General features: G+C 22.2%; 1 protein-coding gene across 3 annotated transcripts in view; it reads right to left on the reverse strand.

Moving 5' to 3' along the window:
* The window catches only part of LOC122512760 (MAP7 domain-containing protein 2-like), a 218316-nt gene extending 200667 nt beyond the window's left edge, over window positions 1–17649 (reverse strand). For all 3 annotated transcript variants that reach the window (XM_043628815.1, XM_043628812.1, XM_043628809.1), the window contains exon 1: window positions 17607–17649. In XM_043628815.1, the coding sequence (XP_043484750.1) occupies window positions 17607–17634 (28 nt within the window). In that variant the 5' untranslated portion in view covers window positions 17635–17649. The remainder of the gene's footprint in view (window positions 1–17606) is intronic.
* Between the last annotated feature and the right edge of the window lie 3514 nt (window positions 17650–21163).

The raw sequence follows: 21163 nt of genomic DNA on the forward strand, positions 1-21163 counted from the left end.
AAAATTAGTCGAAAGAAATCAATTATTTAAAAATTTTCATAAAAGTCTTCGCACGAAATAAATTATTTTTATAAATTTTCAAATTCTTTCATAAATAATAAAATTTTTTGCAGGAATTCAATTTATTATCAGGATAAGAAAGAAGTAAATATTTTTGATGAAAATTAGGAAAAAGTCAGGAAAATAAAAAATATGGAATTTTTGTCAGTTTTTTGAAGTGTCTAAAAAACGAGTTTTTTTGGTCGTCAAGTTTCATTTTTCGATAGATATACTTTTGTACTACTTTTTTAGTTTGAAAGCTACTTTTTCTACTTTTATAAAAATAATAAATTAATTATCGAGTGCGAAGTCTGCTTCTTAAATGAAGTTCAATATGTTTCAAATATCATTGTTTTATTTCATTTAAATAATTTTCATCTCTTAAAAATCAAATTCACTTGTTCAATACAAAAATTCAAAGTACTTAATATTGCATCCTTTTATATGGATATACTAAAGAATCTCAAAGAAATCTTGATAAACACAATCAAAATATCTATCACACCTTAATAAATAAATTCCTCAGAAGAAATTTAATTAACCTGGAGCAAAGTAAAAAAAAAAAAAAAAAAAAAAAAAAAAAAAAAAAAAAAAAAAAAAAAACAGTATAACCAACGATGATGATAATTTCTAATGAACTACAGGATATACAGCGCGACTTGATGCAAGTTTTTCTAGAGTAATCGCGAATCACTATAAATATAACAGATAAAACTGGAAGCTCATTGAGTGCAAACCTATGTAATCAGTCACACTTTCGTCTCGTTGTTAATCGTTCATCCAGGAAGATGTGATTAGTCGCTGGGTTCTGGTTTAATTGGTAACATTATAGCACTACGGGGAAGTGTTATTCGCGATTTCACCATATATACAAAAGGGGGTCGCGGATTCTCTCCGACATATTCATATAATACATTATAAAGACTCAACCATCATTAGGCAAAAGAACTCGTTGTCAGGAAAAATTTACAATTCGTATCACATACTCGTTCCGCATGATTAAAAATGAAATCTTCCTGATTATACTTTTCTCTTTTGCTCTTGTCTTCTTTTCTATTTTTTCTTCTTTTCTATTTCTTTTCGATTTTCTATTTTTTCGCTTTTCTGTTTTCTTTCGCTTTTCTATTTTCTTTTCTTTTTCAATGTTTTTCGCCTTTCTGTTTTTTTTCTCCTTCCTCTTTTGAAGCAATACCTATGGCGCAACAAGAACTAAGATCAACAAGAACAAAATCCATTATTTAGCCTGAAAATTGCGAAATATGGGGAAATATTCGTAACTAAGCTAAATATTCATGTTCCCTCTGTAGTTCATCACTGAACATTGCTTTTCTACTTCTGAAAAGCGTTCACCAGTAGCGTGAATGTGTTAAGATCGTAGCCGCGGGCGCAAAGAGCCGTAAACATGAACACCAACCGGCCTTAAATCACGAGCAAAAGCCCGTTAGTGATTTTTACGAAACGAGGGGAATGCAACTTGCATGTTCGATTTTTCTCCCACAATTGAAACAATGATAATGTTTCGAAAAAAATTACAACAACAATTCGAAAAATTCCAAACAAAATTCATTAAGACCCCGAAAATTAACCAAACAAACAACCAAACAATTAATCAAACAATTAATCAAACAATTAATTAAACAATTAATCCAACAATTAATCAAAAAATTAATCAAAAAATTAACCAAACAATTAATTAAATAATTAATCAAACAATTAATCAAAAAATAAACCAAACAATTAATTAAACAATTAACCAAACAATCATACTACAGAGTTACCACAGGTCAGGGAAATCAGGGAATTCAGGGAAAAAGGCAGGGAAAGTAGAATTGGTCAGGGAAATCAGGGAAAAGTCGGGGATTTTTATTAAAACTACTGGAAAAAATTAATTCCTTATAATTCATAAGAAAATTCTGAATTTTTTGTGTCTTTTTTGTTTGCCTGATAAACTATGAAACTACCACCAATTCTAATACAAAACCTTCAAAATTTTTTTTCTATTTCTGACAAAAATTAATTTTTTAATATTATTTAATTATTACAAAAGTTTCAACACAATTATCTTAATAAATAACAAAATTCTTCACAGAAATTCAATTATTTTTAGTAATATTTATAAAATTCTTTACAAAATTCAATTATTTTTTAAATAACAATATTCATCACAAGAATTCAATTATCTTCAAAAGTAATAGAATTCTTTGAAGAAATTCAATTATTTAAAAAAATTTTAACAAATATCTCGTCAAGAATTCAATTGTCTTTACAAATAGCAAAATTTTTCTCCAAAAATTCAATTGTTTTCAAAAATTAAAACAAAATTCTTTGCAAAATTTCAATTATTTTCAAAACCTTTTCGCAATTAAATAATTTTCAATATTTACTATTTTCATAAAATTTATAAAATGATTTAATTATTGGAAAAAATTTTTGCCACAATTTTACGAAAACATTCAATTATTTTCATAAATAACAAAATTTCATTCAAGAATTCAATTATTTTTATCGCAGAATTTTAAATATTTCTAATACAATTTTAAATAAATTCCTTGAAAAATTCAATTGAGCCTCCCAATTCAAGAACTCGCCCGACGCTCGGATGAACACTCTAACGCCAGTCAAACGTTAAGAAAAGTCACAAAAATTAAAATTTGAAATTTTGATTTTTTAGAAGCACTACCTTGTAGGAAATTGAATAGCGCATCTTTTTTTCCTTTGAATTTTTTTCGTAGGATGAATATTGTCGGAAATAATGACGAAAAATGGTAAAATTTTGTTTTTCAAATTTCATTGCTTTTTAAAACATAAATCATCGTATCTTCGACAATTATTGTCGAATTGACTTCAAATTTGGTATGCAAGTCTATTTGGGTTCTGGGAAGACGATAAAATGATCAGAATGTAAAAATTTCCTAATTGTTCACTAATTTGTTAATGTAAATAAAGGCTTGTCAATTTTAGGTTAACTTACCTTCGTCGACAAAAAGTCTGCGGTGAACTTTCGAATTGAAAAGACTTCCAGTGAGACATTTGTTTATTAGTATATAAGGAAGTTTTTTGGAAAATATTAGATTGATTTAGTAAAAAATGTGGAAAATATTAAGGTTTAAAGACAGCGCGGAGAGCGCGACATCGAGTCGCGGCGTGCAAATATCACTAAACACCAACTTTATAGGACGTCAGTTGTTGAATTTGTTCTTATTACCTCGGTTATTACTCAGAACTTTAAAAAAAGCATTAAATAAATTATTGGGATATAATTATAACGCTATGTTTAACATTATAACAAACATAAAAATTCTATAAATAATAAAGAACTAGCAACAATTCGCGCGGCTAACTTTTTACTACATTTTATAAATAAAATTAGCAATTTTAAAAATAATAGAATTTGAAAACTTTCTAATTTAAATTTTTGTTGAAAACACTAAAAGAATTCAATTTTGGAGAAATTACAAATAATTGCAGAAATTCAACTATTTTCAAAAAAAAAAAAATAATAATTATTCTTCTTATAAAATTTAACTATGTACAAAATTTGAAGAAAAATTTTGTAAAAATCCCGATTATCTTTATAAATAACATTTAGGAAAATAATTAAACTTTGGAAAAGAATTTTGTTATTTATAAAGATAATCGGGATTTTTACAAAATTTTTCTTCAAATTTTGTACATAGTTAAATTTTATAAGAAGAATAATTATTTTTTTTTTTTTTTTTGAAAATAGTTGAATTTCTGCAATTATTTGTAATTTCTCCAAAATTGAATTCTTTTAGTGTTTTCAACAAAAATTTAAATTAGAAAGTTTTCAAATTCTATTATTTTTAAAATTGCTAATTTTATTTATAAAATGTAGTAAAAAGTTAGCCGCGCGAATTGTTGCTAGTTCTTTATTATTTATAGAATTTTTATGTTTGTTATAATGTTAAACATAGCGTTATAATTATATCCCAATAATTTATTTAATGCTTTTTTTAAAGTTCTGAGTAATAACCGAGGTAATAAGAACAAATTCAACAACTGACGTCCTATAAAGTTGGTGTTTAGTGATATTTGCACGCCGCGACTCGATGTCGCGCTCTCCGCGCTGTCTTTAAACCTTAATATTTTCCACATTTTTTACTAAATCAATCTAATATTTTCCAAAAAACTTCCTTATATACTAATAAACAAATGTCTCACTGGAAGTCTTTTCAATTCGAAAGTTCACCGCAGACTTTTTGTCGACGAAGGTAAGTTAACCTAAAATTGACAAGCCTTTATTTACATTAACAAATTAGTGAACAATTAGGAAATTTTTACATTCTGATCATTTTATCGTCTTCCCAGAACCCAAATAGACTTGCATACCAAATTTGAAGTCAATTCGACAATAATTGTCGAAGATACGATGATTTATGTTTTAAAAAGCAATGAAATTTGAAAAACAAAATTTTACCATTTTTCGTCATTATTTCCGACAATATTCATCCTACGAAAAAAATTCAAAGGAAAAAAAGATGCGCTATTCAATTTCCTACAAGGTAGTGCTTCTAAAAAATCAAAATTTCAAATTTTAATTTTTGTGACTTTTCTTAACGTTTGACTGGCGTTAGAGTGTTCATCCGAGCGTCGGGCGAGTTCTTGAATTGGGAGGCTCAATTATTAATAAAAATTTTATTAAAACTTGAGGAAAGAATTCAATTTTAAGCAATTATTCAATAAAATAATAAGATTCGTTGCTATTATTCAATTATTTTCATAAATTACATTTAATTCGTCGCAGAAAAACAATTATTTAAAAATTTTTTAAGTAATTCTGCAAAAGAATTCAATTAGTTTGATAAACAACAAAATTCTTCCCATGAAATCAATTATTCTAAGGAATTTGAATAAAATTATTTTCCAACGAAAATTCTTCTCAAGAATTAAATTATTGTCAAAAATTTAAATAAAATTCTTGTCAAAATTTCAATTATTTAAAGAAAATTTAATAAAATTCTTCGCATGAATTCAATTGTTTTCAAAAATTATTATTTAAATTCTTCTCAAAAATTCAATTGTTTTTAAAAGTTTAAAAAAAATTTTTAAAAAGTTTTCAATTATTTTCAAGTATTTTTCAAAATTGTTAAAAAATTCTTTAATTATTAAATTTCAGAAAAATTTTAATTAAATTCCTTAAAAGAAATTAAATATTTTCAAAAGTTGTCAATAAAATTCTTCGTAAAAATTAAATTTTAAGAAACATTCAATTATTGAATAAATGATTTATTTTTTTATTTAAGTAATTGAATTCTCGTGGACTTCAATTATTATTTTTCGTACTTTTAACTAACAATTCTGTAGAATTAATTTTTTAAAAAAAAAGTTTAAATGAATAATTGAAGTATTTGATTTAAAGAAGAATTTTATTTGAAAATTGTAGAAGATAATAATTGGATTGAAATGATGAAAATAATTTTAAAGAAATTACTGTAACAATATTCTTATAATAATAAAATAATGTTTTTGTCACTCAGCCATCTTTAATTATTATAAAACATAAAGAAATGGATTACTCCGAGTCGAAGACTCGGAGTGATCCATATCTTTATGTTTTATAATAACATTCTTATGAGTTGTTTAATTTGAAAAAGTTTGAACCAATTCCGAACAAAATCTATCAAATAATCCTTTAGTCGGAAGAGCAAAAAGAAAAAATCTACTCGAAAAAAATTAATTTTACGCACTGTAATAAAAACTGGTCTTTACATTTCCTACACTGTAAAAGACGACTATTACAACTAGAACCAAAGAGAGAAGAACAAAAAACCATCTAATGATATAATTAAAAAGTCATTTATATAATAAACATCGTTAAAGAAAATTATATTTCCACAAAATCGGATTAAATTGCACAAAGTATTAAGACTTGGCAAAGAGAAATATGTTTATGCAACAATATTATATACCTAAATCGCTACTTATGATTATGTTTTATGACAATTAATGGCCGCAATAAAAAGGAAGAGCGCAGAAACATGAAAAGCGATCAACATTGAAATGAAAATCCCGCTAGATTCATCTTGATTTAATGGAACTAAATTGATCCTAAACATGAGATAAGCTCTCAATAAAAAAAAAAAATATTTCAACTCAGTTTTTGTATTGCAGAGCACTGAGAAAAATTGCCGAACATCATTAAATCAATTTATCATTTGAAAAACAAAATAAACATATCTTTAATTTCCGATTGCGGATTACTTAATTAGAGATGAAAGGGAATTAATAATTCCTTTCTACAAACTAGAATTTAATAAGAGGATAAATAATAACAGGATGACTACAAAAATTTAATTTTTTTCCCTTATTTTTAGAGACATAAGAGAATATTAAGAGAATGAACAACAAACAATTGATTTCAATAATTAGGAAATCAAACTAAAAATCATTGTCCAATGATGAGAGAGGAAAGAAATCTCCGAGTGAAATATTACTCATTCGATCAGGGAAATGTTTCAATGAAATAAGATTTAAATAGACAGCATTTAACACGATCGAGAGCTGAGAGAGAGAAACACGACAACTGTGTTTTCTTATTGAATTTATATAAATAACGATTCGTTTCAATACTCAATCGAGCAATATACAATATTTATAGATAGATCACGATCAACTCGCTGTAATTTACCTTGATTTGTGAACCGTAAAGCTCGCACTCTTTTGAAAAGAGAAAACTTCCATTTATAGATATAGAATTGGTGGCTGTTTTCCTTCAACTTTTGTCATTAAAGTTAAATTTACTTATCGCCAATTGCATAACGGAAGTGAAATCTTGCTGCAAATTTATTGAGCGAAGCGAGTCAGTGCAAATTATTTGTTATTGCAATTTCTTTTTAAATGCTCTGCTAAAACTTTTTAACAAGTTCCGTTTCAACTTCAAGTTTCTCACACACATAGTTCGGAAAAAATTTTAATCTAACATGTCTTGTCATGTACGATGACTACATTTCTATTTTACAAAATTTTTAATTCAAACCTTTTTAAAATTAAACTTTATAAAAATTTTTATAAAACATAAAGAAATCGACCACTCCGAGTCTTCGACTCGGAGCAATCGATGTCTTCATGTTTTATAATAATTAAAAATTACTTTCATCACTTCAATTCATTTATTGTTTTTCAGAATTTTTTTAACTAAAATTCTATTAATTATTCATTCATTATTAATAATTTTTGAAACATTTCTTTAAACATTTTCAAATCCTTTTTTTTCAATTCAATTTTACGAAATTTCATCCATTATTCGAAAATTCTTCAATCAAATATATATTAGAAAATAAAAACTTGAAATAACTTTAAAAAAATCCAATTCAACTTTTACAAAAAAATTAAATCTACACAATTTTAAGTTAAAAGTATGAAAAATTCAAACATTCAAAGATTATAATTTGAAACCTTTTCAATCCTCAATTATTAAAGTTTTAACTGAAATTCATATTTGAATGAATTATTATTAGAAAATTCTACAATTCATTTATTTAAATAAAAATAAAATGTAAATGAATAATTTATTGAAGAATTGAATGTTTTTTAAAATTGAACTCTCATTTAAAGAATTTTATCAACAAATTTTTAAATAGATAATTAAAATTCTTTTAAAGAATTTCAATAAAATTTTTAAGAATAATATTATTTTTGGAGAAATTAGATTAAAATTGTATTAAAAATAATTGAATCTCTGTAAAAAAATTTCATTGAATTGAGAAAAGTTTTTGAAAATAATTGAAAGAATTTAATTATTGCCAAGAATTTTATTAAAATTTTTGAAAATAATTGAAATATTGTCAAGATTATTATTAAAATTTTTGAAAATAATTGAATTTTGAAGAAAAATTTTAATATTTATAAGAATAATTGAAATTTTGACAATAAATTTTAATATTTATAAGAATAATTGAAATTTTGACAATAAATTTTAATATTTATAAGAATAATTGAAATTTTGACAATAAATTTTTTGAACTGAAAATAATGGAATTATTGCAAGGAAATTTATAAAAAATTTGTAAATAATTGAATTGCTGTGAAATATTTGTTATTTATAAAAAGAATTCTTTTCCTGTGAAAAATTTTATTAAAATAGTAGATATTGAAAATTATTGAATGGAGGAAAATTTTTGAAAAAAAATTGAATTTGTTGAAAAGAATTTCATTAAAATTTTTTTAAATAATTGAATTTTGAAAAAAAATTTTAATATTTATGAAGATAATTGAAATTTTGACAATAAATGTTTTAAACTTTTGATCATAAATTGAATTTCTGCGTAGAATTTTTTATTCCTTTTGAAAATAATTGAATTCTAGAGACGATTTTTTTAATAATATTTCTTTTTAAATACCTAATTATTTTTAACACCAAAATAAATAATTTAATAAATAATTGAATATTTTTCAAAATTGAATTCTCATAAAGAATTTTATGAACAAATTTTTAAATAATTGAATTCTTTTGACGAATTTTAATAAAATTTTAAGAATAATTACATTTTTCGAAGAATTCGATTAAAATTGTATTAAAAAATAATTGAAATTCTGCAATGAGTTTTATTATTTATGAAAATAATAATTGAATCCCTGTAAAAAATTGTATTACATATTTATAAAAATAATTGAATCTTTGTAAAAATACATTGAATATTTTTGAAAGTAATGGAATTATTGCAAAGAAATTTATAAAAAATTTGTAAATAATTGAATTGCTGTGAAATATTTGTTATTCAAAAAAATAATAAAAGGTTTGCTTAGAATTTTATCAAAAAATTTTTAAAATAATTCATTTCTTGTGAAAAATTTTATGAAAATAGTAGATATTGAAAATTATTGAATGGAGGAGAATTTTTGAAAAAAAAATTGAATTTGTTAAAAAGAATTTCATTAAAATTTTTGATAATAATTGAATTTTGGAAAAAAATTGTAATATTTATAAAGATAATTGAAATTTTGACGACAATTTTTTAAAACTTTTGATCATAATTGAATTTCTGCAAAAAATTTGATTACTCTTGAAAATAATTGAATTCTTGTGATGAATTTTTTAATAATATTTCTTTTTAAATTCCTAATTGAATTCTTTTCTGAAATTTTATTGAAATAGTAGATATTGAAAATAATTGAATTTTGATAAATTATAGAAATTAATGAAGTGTTAAAAAAAATTTCATTAATATTTTTGAAAATAATTTAATTCTTTCAAGAAATTTAATAAAAAATGAATTGACAATAAAAATTAAATTCTAATAAATAAATTATAGGAATGCTTTTTAAAATAATTGAGTATCTTTGATGAATTTTAATAAAATTTTTAAGAATTATGCCATTTTTCGGGAAATTCCATTAAAATTGTATTAAAAATAATTGAAATTCTGCAATGAGTTCTATTATTTATGAAAATAATTTTAAATCTATAAAGTTTTTTATTATTTATGAAAATAATTGTAAATCTATAAAGTTTTTTTATTATTCATGAAAATAATTGAATTATTGCGAAGAAAAATTGTAAAGGCAACTCTTTTAAAATTGAATTATGAAATTTGAATTAAGAAAATTGAATTAAAGAAAAATTAGATTTCAAGAATAAGCACAATAACTTTCCAGAATTCCAATCAATTAAAAATAATTTAAAGGGACTTTAATTTTTAATTTTTACACTTAATTTTAATTCTTTTATAACATTTCATAATTATTTCCTTCCATTAGATAAAATAATAATAAAAAAATTTCTTTTCGCCTTAAAAGCAGATACAAAACTAATTATCTCATTAGCAATTGAATGAATTGAATAAAAGAATTTTGCCGCTTCTCACTGACCGGATCTTTTCCACCGGAACGAATTACAATCGAAATTGAATTGTTGATGACGCGCGTTTAGTGGGATAAATTATTCGCTCTATGCTACGCGGCTACCGAGCAAATAGGGCCATTTAGCGTTTAAACGCGCACTCCAAAGAAAATTGTTACAGCAGCGTAAATGAAAAGTCCTGTTGGAAATATCTGATTCGAATATTAATAAGAATTCGTGCTCGGAATCCAAATGTAATATGTTTTAAATGACGATGAAATCATACGATTTCTTGTTCATTTACTTAAGTCGCAGAGAATCTCGAAGAAATTATTATATTGTCTGAGAAAATCTCGCGTCTCAATTCAAGAATAAAAAAAATTTATATAGTCGAAATCTTTTATAATTAAAATTTCTTTTTAGTTACCGCTAAGAAAAATAGAAAAGATAAATCAACGTGTCATACTCGATGTAATGAGAAAATTGTCTATTTTAAAAGAATGCTAATTAATATACGCATTACGCACACTTATTATTTTATGAAATGTGTATTAAATTTTACGCAAGATATTAATCTTGCGTAATTTGACATTTGGAAAATTTTCTTAATAATAGGTTTACATGAAATTGTATATAAGGGGAAACATTTCAACTAGCTGTAAAATTTTATTAACTTTATAATATTGAAAGAAAATATCGAAAATATTGAAAAATATTCTCAGTTTTTCTAAGTATATTAAATTAAAACAAAAAATTAATTTTATATTTCAATTATTCAAAAAAATTTCAATTAAATATGTATTAAAAAACAAAAAATTCAACTAATTTCAAAAGAATTGGAATTTACAATTTTTCAAAATAAAAATTAGTTCTGCAGAATTTTTAATTAAAAGTCTTCTCTAAATCAATTATTTTTTTTATAATTTTTGACAATTCAAATATTCAAAGAATAAAGAAAAGCTTTTTTTGTACGAAAAAGAAAGAAAAGTGCACAGTGTACAGAAACAATAATTATAATAAAATTAATCTAATTTTCCTAACAAATTTTTTTACAGCAATTAACATGAGTAATTTATGCCTCGGATTAATTTACGAACCTCACAAACATAGGATTACATTCTGCTTTTAATATTCCATAATTACTGGTTCATCCAACTGTTTATAATAAATCAAGTGAATATAAAATAACTAACTTTCAACGCGGCTGCAAATATAATTATAGTACGTAGTAGTGGGAACAAAAAAAATCATTCATGAACTTTCAATTGATTGGATTTAGAAGGTATCGATAGATATTAAACACTATTACAAACAAGTCTGTACTTATTAAAAAAGTCTAAAATCGAATAAATTATTTATAGATATGAATTTATATTTTGTCTCCGGAGACCATGATTAGGAATTAAAATATTTACTTTATGCTTTCTATTCCATTACTAATAAATATGCAAATATTTGTTATTTATTATTTTTGCACAGAAATTAAAATTTATTAATTTTCAATTTCGACCTTTCTGAAATTTAATTATTTGTAAAAATTAAAACTGTAACCTATCCAAGATTTAATTATTTTCTTGAATTTATTATATAGTTAATTATTTATAAACCTTTTGTATAAAACAATTATTTTTTAATAATTTTATAAATATTCTACAAAAATTCAATTACTTAAATACAAAAATCAAATTCTTTTAACAATAGTTCTAAAAATCACTTTTTTTTATAAAACATTTGAATTTCTTTAAGACAATTTTCTTTTATTTTTGTTTTCAAATTTTCGTAATGAAGATTTTTCTGTTAAATTTTCGAGAATTCAATTATTTTCAAAATTTTGCAATTAAAGTTCTTCAAAATTTGATTTTTAAATAATTTTTTTGAAATTCTTGAAAAAATCAATTATTTTAAATAAAATTTTGCAATATTTCAGTTAATTGAAAACTGTTAAATTATTTAGTTCAAAAATTTAATTATCCTCAAAAAAAAACTATACGGAAACAAATAATAAATTTTATAAAAGTATTTTACAATTTGGGGAGCTTTCCAAATTTTAATTTTATTGATAAATTAGTAGAAATTACTATTTATTTATAAAATTTACTAATTCAAAAGCAAAAAGTCATTCACTAATTTAGTAATCATTTTTACTAATTCAAATTTAGAGAAAATTTTATACACATTTTTTAAAACAATTCAATTCATTCAAAGAATTTGATTATAGATTCTAAAATTAATTGAAAGTTGTTGAAAAAATGTTTAGAAATTATAATTAAAATAATTAGAATTAGAAAAATTAGAATTTTGTTAAAATGTTTAAAAAAAATACTCAGTTAATAGTATTCATAATATTTTTTTCTCCCTTTTTTAACTAAAATTCTCCTCTAAATAATTTTAGGATTCAATTATAATCTAAAATTTTAACTAAAATTCATTTTTAAATCAATATTTATTAAAAAATTCTAAGACTAGAATTCAATTATTCAACAACAAAGAACAATATTTTATTAAATAATTAAATGTTTAGCTTAAAATTGAATTTTCATATAAAGAATTTTATAAACAAAATTTTTAAATAATTTAATTCTCTTGACAAAATTTAATCTAAATTCTTAAGAATAATTTCAGTTGTTGAGAAATTTGATGAAAATAGTATTAAAAATAATTGAAATTCTGCCAAGAATTTTATTATAATTTTTGAAAATAATTGAATTTCGGAGAGGAATTTTATTTTTTATATAGATGATTAAAATATATTTTTCAATAATTGAATTTTTTTGTGAAATTTTATTGAAATAGTAGACTTTGAAAATAATTGAATTTTGACAAATTTTTGAAACTAATTAAATTTCTGACGTAGAATTTTATGAAAATTATTTTTGAAAAAAATTTTATTGTTACAAAGAATTTCAATATTTATGAAAATAATTCAATTTTTTTGAAGAAATTTAATTAAAAATGTATTGAAAATAATACTTAAATTGTAATAAATAAATTGTAGCAAAAGTTTTTTAAATAATTGAATTTCTTTGCTGAATATTAATAAAATTTTTAAGAATAATTAAATTTTTTCGAGGAATTCCATTAAAATTGTATTAAAAATTTTAAAAAATTGAAAGTCTGCGATGAGTTTTATTATGAATTTATGAAAATAATTGAATCCCTGTAAAAAATGTTATTATTTATGAAAATCATTGAATAATAATTTTAAATTAAAATTTTGTTAAAAATCTTTAAAAACAGGCGAAATTCCAGAAATTTTTTTTAATTACATTTTATTTCCAGGTTTTTCATACCCTTTTCTAAATTCCATACCTTTTCCAGGTTTTCCAGGATTTCCAGGCTTTGTGGCAACCATGAAATTATTATAGTTAATTTTTGAAAAGAATTGAATTACTGCGAAGAATTTCGTTATTTGTGAAAATAATTGAATTCTTGAGAAGAATTGTATTAAAATTTTTTTAAATAATTGAAATGTTTCGTAGAATTTTGTTGAAACGTTTAAATAGATAATTACTTAATTTTATTTATTATAAAGAACAGAAGTGCAATAGTTTGTATTTTTAATGATAAATATTTCGTTCACCTGAACAATAAAAATTTCTAGATCATCAAATAGTAGTTAAATAATAATAATAATAATAATAATAATAATAATAATAATAATAATAATAATAATAATAATAATAATAATAATAATAATAATAATAATAATAATAATAATAATACTTTTATTATAAATAAATAAAATAAATTATAGTTAAATTAAAAGATGTATCACTGCATTAATTGCATCAGGACTTTCTACACGACAGAGGTCTCTTTTTGTTCCGAAACCGTAGACAAATTCTGGAACGAATGTCCAATGGATCTTTATTTGCCGCATTGGGGCGTTTGCCTTAGCGAAAGTCACGAAGATACTTTAAACGTCGATTATATGCGTTGAGATTGTTGAGAATAATCATAATCATTACTCAGTACATAAATAAGCGTTTCATTTAGTGAAATGAATGAAAAAAAGAAAAAAAAAAGAAAAAATAAAATCTTCACAGCCAATAACTAATAAGCCTCACACACTAGATGAGATTGACATACTCAATGTGAGAAAGTCTAACACACAAAACATGCAAGTGTTTTCTCTTCCAATACAGCATATTATGCATTAATTGAGCTTCATTATAATCATAAAGCTATTTTTGTACACACAAAAGATGAGAAACTGATCATTAAATATTTTTTTAAACTCACGTTTTCAAGTGTTCAAAAAACTTATTGCGTTATACCTTCCATTTCTAGAAAGTATAATATAATGCTCAACCGTTTAGAAAGGGATATTAATACACTGGTAAGTATGTAAAAAAAAATTATGTATTATTTAAAAATTTATATAATAACTATTTCTCTTAATATTATATATGAAATTTAATTTAAATAGTTTTCAATGTCATTATAAAATAAAGTTTTTTTTTATAAAACTAATTCAGTAATAGGCTACGATACTCATCACAGATGCGCACACATTGTTATCCCGGAAAATTAGAAGTAATTAAGGCCATCATTAAGATGTTAGTACTCAGCGCCGTCACGCTGTGCTCCAGAGTATTTTTTTTTTCATCATCAAAATGAAAATAACAGACAATGAAATATTTTATTCCATCACGCATTTTTCGAATTTCCTTCAAATATAATTTAATTACCGTAATTAGAATTAAAATTAATTATTCACTTTCAATATCATTGCATTTTTTATTTTATTCTTTGCCCTGATTTCAAAAACAATTTTTATTTTCAAAATTAAAAATTTTCAAATTGACTCAAAAGTTACGAACAATTGAAAAAACGGTTATTACTTTGAAACTTTCTTCTTGAATTTTAATAGAAACTAGAAAAATTTTTCTTGTTTTTAACGATCAAATGAACGAAATATTTTTTTGTATTACATTTTTAAAAATTATTGGACCGAATGAAACTCAAGTTTTCGTCGACGCAAAAAGAGAGAAATAATTTTTTTAACGACCAAGAACAAATAATTTTTGATAGAACAAATTTTGACTTCTTTCCTGACACCAAAAAATATTCTGATTCACTCTAAAAATGATCAGATACTAAAAAAGATGTTCTAATTATTTTTATTTGAAAATTTCTATATTTGTAAAATTGTAAAACTGCTACTGTAACTTCTTCAAAATTATTTTCATCATTTCAATTATTTTTTTGGAATTTTTAACTAAAATTCTTCTGTAAATCAATTATTTTTAATAATTTTGAGAAAATTCTTCCCTAAATAAATTATTTTTAATAATATTCAACAATTTTGAATTAAAATTGAAATTGAATTCTAATAAAGAATTTTATCAACAAAAATGATTGAATATCTTTAAATAAAAATTTTATTATTTACGAAATTAAATAAATTCTTGCGAAGAATTTCTGAGAAATTTTAATTATTTGCTAAGGCAGTTGAATGATTGCCAAGAATTTTATTGACATTTTTGAAAATAATTGAATTCTTTCGAAGAATTTCATTATAATTTTTAAAAATAATTTAATTTTGTTGCGAAAGTTTATAAAAAATATATATGGAAAATAATTGAATTCCTGTGAAAAATTCTAATATTTTTTGTAAATAATTGATTTCTTCCAAAGAATTTAAAACAAAAACTTTTTTAAATAATTGATTTTTTCGAGAAATTCAAATTAAATTTTTAAGAATAATTACATTTTTTTTTAACAATTTCTGTAAAATTGTATGAAAATAATTGAAATCGTGCAATGAATTTTATTATTTATGAAAATAATTGAATAGTTGCTGAGAACTTAAAAAAATAATTGAATTCCTGACAAGAATTTCGTTATTTATGATAATAATTGAATTCGTAGAATTGTATTTACAATTTTTGAATGAAAATTATTTGTTAAATTAATTTAATTAATTAATTGACAAAATTAGAAAACTAATAAAAAACTTCTTCGTTAAAAATAAAAAAAATTAGCAGTGACAACAAAAAGAGAGCAAAGTTCGAGGTTAAAGCATTAAACGAACTAGCAAAAAAGAAAAAAAAAGAAAATAAAAATCTAGTGGTACTCAATGTGACAAAACCAGATCGAGATGTACCGTTAAAAGTGCTTCAAGATCTTCTTCTTGTCCCTTCATTGGAAACAGTCTTTCATATAAACGTCCCATCGACTTCTCAAAGATTTCAAGATAAAACGAGTCTATTGATTTTAAATCGAAAGAGCAGGAAAAAAATGTCTTATCTCTTCATTCGAGTGGCATTTGAATCATTACAGATGTTAAAAAAGTTGAAGTCAGTAATATTTTGAAAAATTACACACAAAAAAAAGAAGAGTAAAATCCGGTAAAGATAAAAATAAAAGTAAATATACGCACTGAATTTAATGAATTTAACCTGCGATTGTAAACATAGGGTAGAGTGGGGTAAAAAAGCCACATTTTTACTTTTGATGCTGTAAAATCTGTATTTAAAATTTTTTCTCAAATTTCCAATTGTTATTGAAAGTTTAGTTATTAAGCTTGAAAATTCTTGACGAAAATATTTTTTATCTCATGAAAGGACTAAGTTATAAGAGTTTTACGAAAGCACTGTAAGTGGCTTTTTTGCACCACCTGGTGGGGTGAAAAAGCCACGCTACGAATTTAGCAAAACATGTTATCAATTTAGGTATTTTTATAGTTTTCCTTTATTTATATGATAAATAGTCTTATTTGAAAAATATTTTAATAATTATGAAAGAGTTTTTAGCAAGCAAAATTGAAAATTATATTAAGTTTACCTGTTTTCGATTTGCACTGCCAATTTTTCGTACCTTTTTTAGAAGTTCTCTTTAAGTTTCACCACAGATAACATATTTCGTTGCAACCGTTTATTCATTGTTTATTTTTTAAATGCACTTTGAACTACTTTTTCGTCGTGTTTAATTTATTTTATTAAATAAACACGAGAAATTTTGTAAAATAAGATGGTTAGTTTAAATAGAAAACAAGTGAATTTCACAAAATATTCAATGGATTTTTTGCCCTGGCTTTTTTACACCCAAGACCAGTTATTAAAAAAAGCAAAAATAAATTGTTAATTCAGTTCAATTTCCAAAAATTAACATTGTATACGTTTTCAGTATACTTTTCTCCTTATGTACAAACATTTACTTTTATTATTCGTTCACTTAATCAGATTGTAATATGTTTGAAAAGTTCACCAAAATGTTTTCAAAAAAGCAACAAAAAATTAAAATTACAATAAAAGCAATATTAATCTAGGTACAACATTCAAATTAGATTCAAAAGTTGCGTATTACCTAATAGTATTTATATTCTAAACAGCTGATAAATCGGCTTAATAGTTTTTAAATAAAACTCAAATGGCTTTTTTACACCATGGCTTTTTTACCCCACTCTACCCTACCGAGCGAAAATGTGATTTTATTTTTAGAATACGTATTTATATCATTGTGGAATATTTAAAATTTTAAATATAGTAATTTATTTATTTTTGAATAAACAAATAAATAAATAATTTATTCTACAGAATATTGTGGTTCGAATTTAGAACATTTAGGATTTTTAATAAATTCTATTATAATTAGAATCTATTCTCAAATACCTGAATATACATTGAAATATTTTAAAAGAGGTAAAGTTTTATTTTATAATATTTACTTTTCATTTTCGAAACAATTTTTTAATTCTGTTAAAATGTGTAGATTATAAGAAATAATAAATCTTTGTTAAAAAATATATAGTAATGCTTCATACCTGACAGTGTTAAGATGAAGGGTTTCATCCCAAATGCCTAATGATAGTAGATAAATTATCAACTCACCTGCAACAGAAAAATGTCATAAATTTTAGTAACAGAAACTATATTTTTGATAATAAATCATTTTCACGATAAATTACTCGGACAATTTTTCATTTATTATTTCTATAACTTTTTAATACTTTTTTATATTTATTAATTATTTATTAATTTTAAAAATAAATAATTCTCCTTATAAATTACTCAGACAATTTTTTTGTTTCCTATTTCTACAATTTTTTTTATATTTATTGATATTAATAAAAAATGTATTACTATTTACTACTGTATTTTTTAATTCGTATCTATAAATATAACGAATGATAAAAAAAATTTCGTAATAATAAATTATATTTACGAAATTTCGTAAAATATAAAAAATAAAAATATAAAAAAAAAAATTCGTAAATATAATAAATTATATTTACGAAATTTTTATTATCATTCGTTATTATATTTATTGATTTGTGTTTATTGATTTTAATTAATATTTATTATTATTATATTTCTTAACTTATATTTTTATTAAATTTTATTAATTTTTTAATATTTATTAATATTTTTATTATTTTTAAATATTTATTTATATTAGTTAAAATTTTTTTTTTCAATAATCGACGTGAATTAATTGTGAGTACCTAATTCACTATTTGTTTGAGAAAAACAAAAAAAATATTTCGCCAAATAATAAAAAAATATCAATAAAATTTTTAATTAATAAATATTTATTATCATACAAGGATTTCTGCTTTCTGCAATACCGACTAGATGTTTAGAAATGTTTCCATATTTCTTCGCAGCGTGGCGCTACCTACTTAAGGTAGGAATTTATTATCTACCGAAGAAACAATATTTCCTACCTTATAAAAATTGATAAACAATAAATAAAAAAAAAATTTTTTAATCAATAATTCCCATTTTCGTAGAATGAAAAATCTTTTCTTAAATCTAAATATCCACCAATTTTGAACCAAATTATAACATAAATTATATTTTGAAAATTAACATAAATAATCATAATAATAATATTAACGTATGTTTTTTAATAAAAGTTCAAATTATGTAAAAGATAAAAAAAATTCAATTAAAGATTTCTAAAAAGAAAAATAAAATAAATTTTTCATGTAAGAAGCAACAGTGATTAAAAATTAAATTTTAATAATATTGTTATAATATATTATTCTAACATTTTACACCCAGAGAAAAAAATTTATTTAAACTAAATATTTTCTGAGTTAAATTGTAATATTTTATATTACAATTTATTATTTATATTTTAATATTTGTCTCAGAGCCTACTAAATTATATTTATTTGTTTAAAAAAATTTTATTCTACATAAATACCTAAACATTTTATTTAAACGAAATAAAATTTATTTGAAACAAATAAAAAGTCTAGTTGGTTCCGAACCAAATATATTTTTTTCTGGGTGTCTATATATTATAATACTATATATTAGTATAATAAATATAACAAATTATAATAAAATAGTTAAAAATAAACAAAATAAAATAATAAAAATAATATTTAATTAAAGAAATAATTTGATCGTTCGAGCTAATTTTTTGGTTGAACCAAACAAATATTTGGTTAGCTATTCAGCAAAGAATTAATTTAGTTGATTCAATTAAAATTTGCTTGAATCAAATCAATTTCTTCCCAAGTGTTCATTATTAAAAAAGAAAAAAGATAAAAAATCGATAGGAAAGAGAAAAATTGTAGCCACGACTTAAAATCCCTAAAAGTTTCAAAATCAGAAAATTTGTCTTCACTCTAAAAAATGAAACACTTGATTCAATAAAAAAATGTGCCATAAAATACCTACATTCTTCATAAAAAAAAGAACTCCCAGGAGTTGATCAATAATTCTATTTACAAAATAAGAGCTCTAAAATTTTGAAATCGAAAAGTTTACGTAACAAATTTAATTTTTTAAAAAGCGATATCAAAGTGGATAAAAAAAAGAGCAAATAACTATAAAATTCCCTTTTGTATATAAAGAAAGTGGGTACAAAAATCCTACGGGCCTTGAAATGCCTAAGAACATAAAATATCGATTAAAATATGATTCTTGAACATGGACGTCAATTTTTTTCGGATTATGAAGACCTTGTTCTGACAATACAAATCCTATCAAATATATTAACTTTGATAATATTCCGAAGAGACTTGACTTTATTCACAATATATAAATATAATAGGTACAAAAGAGCCATTCCCTTTCAAGGAAATTAATGTTACAACAATGAACACGAAAACAGGTCCTGAAATTAATTAAAAAAAAAAATACTCTTAATGTGCCTTTGTTTCACGAATTATTAAGTTTAGGATTATTTTATTTTTTTCCCCTTTTTACACCAAATATAATTTATTGTCAATTATTAAGTCAATGATTATTAAATTTATTTTTCAATTTTTGCACCAAATATAATTTATTGTCAATTATTAAGTCTACGATTATTAAATTTATTTTTCAATTTTTACACCAAATGTTTTTTAATGTTAATTATTAAGTCTACGATTATTAATTTTTTTCTAATTTCTACACAAAATATTATTTTTACTTAGTGTTAATTATTAAGTCTACGATTATTAATTTCTTTTCTAATTTTTACACCAAATTTAATTTATTATCAATTATTAAGTCTATGATTATTACATTTTTTTCCAATTTTCGAACCAAATATTTTCAAATTAGGTAAAAATTGGTATAATTTTTATACCATAAATGGGGCATAAAAATATTCGCAGATTAGCATTAGGTATAAAAATAGGAAGAAAGAGAAAAAATATATTTATAGCAAACTAGGAAAAACTGAAAAAAATTTCATGTTTACGAGAAAAAAGTACTAAATATCGCAATCTCATTTACGAGTATAATTTAAAAACGATAACAATCTGTTGAATTTTAAGAAGCAAATTTAATGCCACGATTAATATTCATCGCTGTTGAATGTATTATTTCGATATTAATTGTAAATTTCAATTTCGAAAAAACAAATTAACTCTCAATCAATAAGATTACACGAGTGTTATCATATTTTTATTGCTGATTTTTAAGAATGTATTTCTTCCGCAAACAAAAATTGAACCCTTTTATAAAAAATAATAATTAATAATTATAATTAATAATTAATAAAAAATAAATACCTATCAACATCGTTACAAAAAATAAATAAATTCATTTATTTACTTAAGAAATAGATTCAAAGAAAGAGAAGAGAAAATCAAAAAATAAAGAAATAAAGAAATTGAAATAAAAATTAAAAAAATGTCAAATAAAATAAATTTTCATCTATAGATGAAAATAAAAATAAAATAATAAAACGGAAGTCATTTTTCAATGAACTGAATAAAAAAAAACAAAAATACTATACCATTTGCATAAAATAATAGCAAATGAATAGAAATTCTTAATTTGTTTTTATTTCCCGGCAAAGGGGAATAAATATTATTTCTATGAAGTTGTTATTCATATGTATAGAGGTTATAGACTCGAAATATTGTTCAAA

The sequence above is a fragment of the Leptopilina heterotoma genome, unplaced genomic scaffold (assembly GCF_015476425.1).
Source record: "Leptopilina heterotoma isolate Lh14 unplaced genomic scaffold, ASM1547642v1 Lhet_128, whole genome shotgun sequence".
In the NCBI taxonomy this organism is placed as follows: domain Eukaryota; kingdom Metazoa; phylum Arthropoda; class Insecta; order Hymenoptera; family Figitidae; genus Leptopilina; species Leptopilina heterotoma.